The 9778-nt window shown below is 40.5% G+C and overlaps 2 protein-coding genes across 3 annotated transcripts; both read left to right on the forward strand.

Moving 5' to 3' along the window:
- The first annotated feature begins 2989 nt into the window (after positions 1-2989).
- On the forward strand, positions 2990-5539 carry LOC145432863 (uncharacterized). Its single transcript, XM_080309680.1, has one exon. It carries the CDS (start codon positions 3042-3044, stop codon positions 3897-3899), a length of 858 nt encoding a protein of 285 aa, XP_080165806.1. The 5' UTR covers positions 2990-3041; the 3' UTR covers positions 3900-5539.
- A 398-nt stretch (positions 5540-5937) lies between these two features.
- LOC145433203 (uncharacterized) lies at positions 5938-8593 on the forward strand. 2 transcript variants are annotated; one of them, XR_013913066.1, is made up of 3 exons: positions 5938-6656; positions 7157-7344; positions 8098-8592. XR_013913066.1 is itself a non-coding variant. In XM_080310176.1 (3 exons), the coding sequence occupies exons 1-3, from the start codon at positions 6582-6584 to the stop codon at positions 8124-8126; spliced, it is 381 nt and encodes a 126-aa protein (XP_080166302.1). In that variant the 5' UTR covers positions 5938-6581; the 3' UTR covers positions 8127-8593. The 2 variants fall into 2 exon arrangements, 1 of the variants encoding a protein (XP_080166302.1); XM_080310176.1 differs by having other exon boundaries at positions 7068-7344; positions 8098-8593.
- The last annotated feature ends 1185 nt before the right edge of the window (positions 8594-9778 follow it).

Raw genomic sequence — 9778 nt, forward strand, 5'->3', positions numbered from 1 at the left:
TTAAAATGAATTTAGCATTCGATCTGGAACATAATATTGGTTGGTTGAATGAATGACTAATCCAACGGTTCTCAGCCACGGTGCCGCAAGAAAATGAGGTAAAGCTATTGTACGACACAGCTCCTTCATGATATCGGTTGATAGCTCATGATAATGACTTTTCATTTTCCTTTCATTTTTCATTCATATATACACTGGAAACTGCAACGGCGAGTAAATGCTTGCCAGGAATTTGGCGAAGGGTTAAGGAGTGATGTGGCATATCGACATCACTTAGATCAGGGTTCGTTAACCTATGGCTCGCGAGCCATATATGGCTCTGTGTGTGTGACGTGAACATGACTTGGAGATCCATGTACAATTACGCTCCCTCATCCGCTCTACTGCTAACTTTGATCACGTGGGCGGGGCGAGGATATTAAAAAGGATGGAAAACCTGCGTTAAAAAATCGATACTATCGATAGGCAATGCATTACCAGTGTGACGTCATCTGTGGTCTTACCTCAAACCCGCTAGGAGAAGCTAAAGAGTCTCCGGAATTTGGTCCACGAAAATATGGTAACACTATGTATGATTAGCTAAGCTAAATTGACCAATGCTCAACCGCCGTTTTTCATTACGTTGCATGGTCCAAAGTCGGACAAATGGTTGATTCGTGCGGCCGTTATAACCACACACACCGACTCCCGCAGGTCGAAGTTTTTTGCGTGTGAGTTAAGATTCTGCTAGCATGCATTTGAACACAAATTTACGAAGTGTACCAAGCGTGCCAAGCGGAATGCTGAATATTTCGAGCAAATTTTTTACCAGAGCTAATAACATTTTTTGAAATTGGCAAGGTGCATGTTTGTATAGTGCTGTAAATATATTTTCATGTTGCAAGCGCCAAACAGAGATTGGTCCGAATTTGAAATGCAAAGAATTTCACCCAAAGATTTTATAATGTCGTGAAAAATTGTAATGCATGAAAAAGATTCACAGTGCAGAACTTACCAAGGTTCCTTGGTATACGTAAACCTCCAATTTATCAGGTTCACACACAAAACGCGAAGGTGAACCTCACACTCACACCATCCATAGTACATAGTTGAATTCCCACATCCCCAATACTGTTATGACATATCCATGAATAATCCTCATTGACTTCGCACATCGCCAATAGTATTATGACTAGGGATGGTGTGAGCGCGAGGTTCACGTTCGCGTTCTGTGTGTGAACGTCAGAAATTTACAGGTTCACGTTCACAAACGAACCTTGGTAGGTTTTGCACTGTGAACCTTTTTCATATATCGCCATTTTTCGCGTCATTATAACATATTTGGTTGATACTCTTTGCATTTCAACTTCACACCACGCTATGCATGGCGCTGGCAGCTTAAAAAACAACAACACCAAGTGCGAAATACACTATACAGTATACACACATGTATAGGTAGTCAGCGAATGATGCTTATTCAACAAATAAATGGAATTGATATCATTGTCTTATGTAAAAAATCTAGAAGGATTACGGGGTCAATCTTGATTTCACATCTTTATGGTATCATAAAAACGAACTCCGTGCGGTTGGGGTATTGGCAACTGCTGTATGACTTGTTAATTGAGTAATATCGATAGCAAGCACAGAAACTAGTTCTACACTCTGCTCAATATCAACGTAGCAATTAGGGATGGTGTGAACTTGAGGTTCACGTTCGCGTTCTGTGTGTGAACCTCGGAAATTTAGAGGTTCGCGTTCACAACAGAACCTTGGTAGGTTCTGCACTGTGAACCTTTTGGTAAATTGAATTTTCACTCCATTATAAGATCTTTGACTCAAATTTATTGCATTTCAACTGCGGGCCACTTCATGCATGGTGCTGGCAGCATAGAAAATCAACGCTAAACGAGCATGCACCATGCACCTCGACAACCTTAAAAGTTTTCCTTGCTTTGTTGCAAAAATTTTCTCGGAATAACCAGCTTTCCGTTTGTGAATATTTAGTGACTCTCTGCTCTGAGCTTGACCCGCAATCACACAACATCACGAGCGATATATACGCAGTCAGCGAATGATGCTTATTCAACCAATCAATGACATTGATATCGTCTTCTGATTTAAAAAATCGAACGGGCGTACGGGGTCAATCTTGACTTCATATCTTTACTGTATCATTAAAACCAAATCCGTGCGATTAAGGTGCTCGCTACTGCTGCATAACTTGGTGTTGTTTGTGGCATCGGTAGCGAGTATAGAAACCCGTTGTACACTCATTTAGCAACGTTTAAAACGCCGATATGTAGTTCAGCATTGTGGCATTATGTGGACCGAGTCTTCGCTAGATATCGTGTACATTAATATAGGCTATCACTTCATTGGAAGATAGGGTTGGAATTAACAATATGACGTCACGTGACGTCACGAGGTTCACGTTCGTGTTCACACAGAACCTTTCAAAAAGGTTCGCGTTCACACGAACCTGAACCTTTCAGAGGTTCACACCATCCCTAGTAGCAATACTCGGACGCCGGATACGTTGTCCGATCTGGCCTACACCGTTGAGGCGTAAGCTTATATACCCTTGCAAGTCCTCGTCGAAATTGTTGGCAAAGCGATGGAAGATATTAATTTTATGGGATTATTATTTCATTTGATTGCCCCAGTTGATACATTTGATGACGTTTAAAACGTCAATATGTACTTCAGCATTGTGGCATTATGTGACCAGAGACGTCGCTAGGTATCGTCTACCTACTATACATTAATATAAACTATCACTTTATTGAAATTTAGGGTTGGAATTATGAATATGACGTCACGTGACGTCATTAGGTTCACGTTCGCGTTCACACAGAACCTTCCAAAGAGGTTCGCGTTCACACGAACCTGAACCTTTCAGAGATTCACACCATCCCTAATTATGACATATCAGTGAATAATCCTCGTATACCCTAATCTACTCAAATCACTCCAGCTCCCGGTTTGCCCGGCGCCAACTATTACAATTGTCGTAATATTCTCTATAATAAAAGTTTATAGATTGTAATCCTATCATAGCTATGTCCGCTCCATCGAAAGTTATACCCGAAGATGCCTTCAACAGGGAGGAAACGGTGCAAAATTACATTCAAAGTAAACCGCGTGCAATGATGGATATTCCGGTACGGCTTATCATTGAGCGACTCAGGCAAATAGGAAAAGTTCATCAACGGTCCGGATGCCTACTTGATGTGGGGTGTGGCAGTGGCAAATCAACCAGATTGTTGGCGAAAAACTTTCAACATACGATCGGAGTAGACCCGAGTGCTGCTATGATATCGTACGCCATCGCTTCCGATAATGACATGGCAGGCGTTGAGTTTAAAGTTGCAAATGCGGAAAAACTGCCTATTGAAGATAGTTCTGTCGACGTGATTACAGCTATGTTTGTTGTACACTACACCGACCTCGCGAAGTTCATTCCCGAATGCAAAAGAGTGCTAAAACCAGGCGGCATCGCACTATTTTACTGGCACCAGATATCAAAAATATTGTCTGCTGAAGATGACGCTTTACCCGTAATAGACGGACCGGTGAAAATGATGATTCGACAGCTATTGGAAAAGGCGAGAGAAATGTCACACCCGAGCTTTCACACATATGAGCTCCACCAAACACAATTTGACGCAATCAGCTGGGAAAAGAAAAGCAGAGAGATAAAAGAGCTAGAATTTGCGCTTGATTCTCAATGGAATCTTGGCTCATGGTCTCGCTTCTATCATAACCTCCCGGTATATCAAAAAGTGCGTGAAAGCGGCGTAAATCCACTGAGCGAACTCGTGCAAGCTGTGAAAAATACCTGGTCGATGCAGGATAGGGATTCCGACGACATCAAAATTAGAGTGGTGTACACGACGGTGATGATTCTTTTAGAATAGCAACATGTTAAAACATTCAATGCAAAATTGATAATGTCTTGCTCATGTCATAGTGTAACTCATTAAAATGTTGTTTAAAAAGTTACGTGGAAGTGTGATGAGTGAAGAGAAATATATACCACATCAGGAAACATCGAGTGTAATCATTTAAATATGTGCGAGGCAACATGTAGTTCTCCGGTCGGGCCAGATTCACAAGGACTTCGTTACTGGCGAGGTAAAAGCTCGATAACTTCCTTTAAATATCACGAAGAGCTTCAGAATTATTGTAGTCGAGATCGCCGAAAATAATTTAGATTATTTTAAATTTAAACATTTTGACAGGTTTCGTTATTCGAAACATGTATGTTACTTTTGTCATTTTTACATGAATTCCTAACAATTGCAATTATAAATGTAGAGCCAATGTATCCCGTATGCCTCTACTATGCATTTGTATATTGCATTTAATGATAAATTACAGTTTGCGCGACAATATTGCGAATCGAAACTTGCAAAATTGTCGAATTAATGAGTTTAACAGTAAATTTCAATTTCGTATGGTCCGTTTTCGGTCTTGGTTTATTATTATAAATAGTTTTCTTGTATGCTCAGAAGCCCTATACACGCATAAGAGTGAAATCAGGAATATTAACATGGATCGCGTATTCTGATATGATTTGGTTGAGTAAATTCAAGACAGCGCCGTGTCGAATAAACAGGAATGACTATCGTGAAGAGTCCTATCCCCAGTTCATAATAAACTTTTCACAACTTCTGTTCACATTCCTAGCGGCTGCGATGATGATATTGACTAATTAGACGTGTACATATGCTGAACTCCAATAATTTTTGACAGCTGTGGGGATATATTATTCGCTGAAAATGGTGTTTTCACCGTAATATATGTTCTGGTTTGGATAGATTTTGTATCATATTCGATCGTTACGTAAATCGTCATATTACAGTGCTAAGTGACGTGTGCAGTGGGTTTGATGTTGAGTTCGATTGGATTGCCTCTGTCAAACGAAATCCATGAGTATCCATTCGTAGTTCTTTCAATCAGATTTCGCATAAGTCATGTTAAATAAGTGACAAGAATGACAATACAAAATGCTGTTGTATGTGTGAGAACTGAAATAAAAATAATTCTTAAATAAAATAACAGAAATAAACACTTTTACCTAATACACGTTGGCAGTATGAATTTCCTGATCTAGTAAATTCCTTCAGAAATTCGATATTAATAGCATTTGTTTCTGCACCCCATTTTCGCAACCGCTCGACCGGCAAATAAAAATATTTCGGTGAGAGTGTGAACATAAACCGCGATCTGTACCTTGTTGCCTACTGAATTTGTTGATGTTGGCAATATACACTGTAAAAAATATCCTCGGTAAATCCCGACCTTAGGCTCGGATATGACTCGATTCAACCCGTTTCCTAGTTTTTTCCCCAAAACGTCGACTCGTTTTCAGTGCATTCCGAGTCACGCGAGATGTCAACCGCATGCGAGGTTGGAAATTACCGAGGATACCATTACCGAAGCTGGAACCTTACCGAGAATGGTCATTACCGAGAATAGACACAACCGAGAATGGACATTACCGAGAATACCATTACCGAGAATGGACACTACCGAGAATATACATTACCGAGAATGGTCATTACCGAGAATAAACCACCGAAAATGGACATTACCGAGAATGTACCCTACCGAGAATTACCGAGAATAATCATTACCGAGAATGGACAGCATCGAGAATGAACATTACAGAGAATGAACAATGTCAAGAATCCAACTTACTAGGACGGATGTTGCCGAGATTAATACCTGAGAATCGACACCGAACGTGACAACGCCGTGATAAATATATACATGTCCTGTACCTCTGAGTAACATGCCCGCATGGCATATATTGCATTCTCGGTAATGTCCATTCTTGAGGATGGATCAACATCAAAAAGAACTGTGACATCGGGCACTCTGGGCCGAGGTGGATGCTAGAGTGAAGGATCGCTGCTGATGCGTGTCATTCAACATCCTCCTATCTCGTTACATTGCATTGTGTCTTATCGCATTGTGCATTGTGCGTAACAGTCTTTGTCAAAACATTTTGTAGTGGAAAATTCCATTGTAAAATCGGGAGTTGAGATTACATCATCGCGCTTTCGGGCGATCATGATAGCTGATTATTCAGTACAGAGCAAGAATGGGCAATTATTTCCATCCGCGCTAAACGATGTCAAACATGTTACATTTTGAACTGCCTTGTAACCCGTATTCGCGTTTGTCTAATGCGTAATGCGTAGCCTAATGTGACATTGCAACAAAGAAGGTTTGGTGACTTTAATTGTCGCGGCATATTAGTATGTGATTATTTGTTCTGCGATCTCAAAATCACAATGCACGTTCAATTTTAACGCGCCTTCAATTTTAACGCGCCTAAGCCCACTAACTATGACACAGTAGATTCAGTTTTGTGGCCACCAATGCCCGCGCTTTCAATTTTATTTCACTTGGCATAATGAATGGAGTGCTGTGTAGCAAGCGCTTAATATAGCAACGAACACTCGAACAGGCACGAAGCTCCATCATTTCCGTCTCGGTTCAGCAGGCATGACAAAGTTTCCGCAACTATTTGCTCTTATATATCGACCCGAGAGAGGTCTTTTGAGGTCAAGAATTTGCCGCACGAGTAGATGCGCGTACCAAGCATTTCGCCAGGAGTTAACGAACAGAGTGCGGTTTCACGCCGACAGACGGCCATGAATTGGGTATGTTCTTAGAAATTATATGGCAATGGATATGAAACATATGGTAGGCAGGGGATTTATGTTGTAAATGAGGCTGATGATGGATCAATATTTTGTCGTGTGGAATATATTCTATATTTCAATGAACAGTGGCACTTGTGTGGTGGCCGTTGCTGAAGTCGAGATTTGTACGACATTTACACTGCTATGCTGTGGAGGAAACCGGTTCTGTTTACGTTTTTCAGCCCGGGGAAATATTTTAGCAAAGGCCCCATGATGCATACTTTATTGGCTGCATCAACAAATATGTTTTAAGTTTGAAGCCTAAAGATAATTGAGCTCATACAGTGTAGTATGTTGATTGAAAAATATTGCTTGACACAAGTTTTGTGCAATTTTCATTATTTTGATTATGACCATTGTATTTTACAGATACACACTACAGCTGGTTATCAAATTACCACTGTGATTGTTGTACAGTTGAATATGAAACTGCTGATTAGTTATGGTGATATTAGAAGAGTGATCACAGTTAATCACCAATCTGCGGTTCCTGATGTTGTGAGAAATGTATTTCGTAATGAAATTGGGGACAATCAATTCAAAATGGAATATTATGACAAGACATTTGATTCGTTCGTCGAACTTTATAACATGTCGGCAATTGTAGATGGACTAACGTTGCGGCTGATTTTGAGCACCAGTGGCGGTAAGTGAAATGTAGGATCAGTAGGCTCATTCACAAGAGAGATGAATATTTACCTACTCATATATTTCTTGCAATAAATTAGATTAGAATTAGATTACTGACATTTCGCTATAATTTTGTGAAATTACGCAACTATAATTATCTACCGTAGTTCTTCAAGTCTGATCTGATGTGCCTTGGCGAAATAGATTCAACCCTCATCGAGTCTATTTTTATTGGTGCAGAGGGAACCTCTCCAAAAACCAACAACTCTGTTGTTGAACGTTTGTTACCTGTATAACGGGTGAGAGGGAGAACATTAAGGATATTGATATTTAGCACAAGAGAATAGCATATTTTGAAACAACAACATTAATAATAACTGAAATCAATTTAAACATTTCAAAAACTACCTGGCATTTCTCCAAAATTTCAAATCAGATAGCATGCACCATAGTATGACCTCCGGGGCGTGTGTTGGTTGGTGACATGGTCTATAACGCACAGCGTCACGTGAATTTTTCAACGAAGGGGTTCCAAAACTTTTTATAGTCCCGATCTCAAACTTTTATTGGTAAATGTTCCGCGACCCGCCTCCGCAGATTATTAAAGAAAGTGGTCTGCACCTTCTCCCAAACCTACTCTTGGCGTATGCGAGAGTCTATTGACTATTCGCGCAGTAATAGCAATTACGCAATTATAAACTCGTCAAAATTTGACGATGAAAAGTAACCTCTGACCATCTCTGATTAGAAAATTTTTTTTTTCTTGTAGATTCCAACCGTATACCCTCCGGAGGATGACAGTAGCATCGAAGCGCATTAAAATGAAATGAAGACTGAGTGGAAAAGAAGCCGGAACGCTGATAAAAACACAATCTTGGATAGGATGAAAAGAACCTTCAAAGATCGTCGACATAACGTTAGCAAAGGGACATCAACAAAGAGTCTGTTGTGTGCGTACCCAGTTCTGGCAGGTGCATATTGGGTAGGTATAACGTATTGGTTTCAGGCACGATTTATAAGCCCTGTGTGCATACATACGAAACGCACAAGAATGAATTACACTAAACTAGTGGTTCTCAACCTGGGGGGCGTGAAAGCTTCTGAAGGGGGGCGCGAAGAAGCGGTCAACTACAAAAATTTGCGCTTTGCGCGATTTACCTCCAATTCAGGCTTGTTTCTCTATATATAGGCCGAATTTCATATTTTTGAATTCTCTCGTCAACGGTCATAACCTTCCATGCCATCAAACAATCTGTTGGGGTTGCTAGCATCCCCGTTGGATAAAATTTCATAAAATACTCTATAATTTATGCTGATTCACTAAATAATTTTGGGCCCCCTTCGAGCTCGCTCCCCCAATTCAGGGGCTTGGGGTGCGGCAGTTACGGTCCTGTCAATATCTCTAACTATACTTATATCTATAGGTACTGCCCGTTCAACTGGAAAGTTCGGGCACATTGCAATGGAACAGCAGTGACGTATTCTTAGCAGTCTACTCACAACTAGGGCTGGGCAAAATCGAGTACCTAAGTGATTCGATTCTGAATCACGTAATATGCTTCGAGTCGAGTCGAGTAATCGAGTATCACCCATAATGACGTCATAACGGAATGTAATACATTAAAGTTCAAATATGCACCGTTTATGCCACCGCAAAGAATATATTGCCTGTTATCCATCTCATAAATGATACTTTGGAATTTTTCAGACCATACCGATTTCATTCCACTTGGTGGCAATGTTGTGGGATAATCATGTCTTCCGAAATGTGCTATGTCCAGTAACCTTCGTAGCTTTGTACTATATTTTTCGTTTGCTACGATACCGCCAATCAGGGTTTCAAGGCCTCAACAGTGAAAATTGGTATCGATACTATAAATCTCGTTGATGAGGTAACTTTCAGTGGCGAGAAGCGTATTATCTTAGTACTCGAAAAATCGTCGTTTACTACTCGACTCGAATCATTAAAATTAATACTCGATTCAGATTCGAGTACTCGAATCATTATGCCCAGCCCTACTCACAACTTGCGTGCAACCCTAATTGAAAACTCCAGACTCCAAGCCAAGCAAGAGCATTTTATAAATATAATTTTTTTTCGTAGATCGATTTCTCAATATTTTTGTGGGGGCCGCAAGAAGGCCAGTTGGGGGCCGCATGCGGCCCTCAGGGCTGCGGTTGGGAATCACTGATTTAAACTATTCCATGGATACTGGATATTAGTAACGTTTATATTTCGTAGGAACCAAAGAATGTCTACCCGACCATCGCATTCAATTCTGAGACGGAAAAGTGGACGATTCATTTCGATGGAGAAGTTGTGAAAGGTTTATTTGGTTTTCACCATGCTCTAGCATGCCTGATAGCTATTTATTGGGTTTTCAATGTGAAGTTTGCTCCTTCATCATCAAACTCCTTGAACTTTATCGCAACTTTTCTCGCCGAGCTTC

Source organism: Botryllus schlosseri, chromosome 1 (genome assembly GCF_051294905.1).
Source record: "Botryllus schlosseri isolate E-star chromosome 1, Bs_hap1, whole genome shotgun sequence".
NCBI classification, from domain to species: domain Eukaryota; kingdom Metazoa; phylum Chordata; class Ascidiacea; order Stolidobranchia; family Styelidae; genus Botryllus; species Botryllus schlosseri.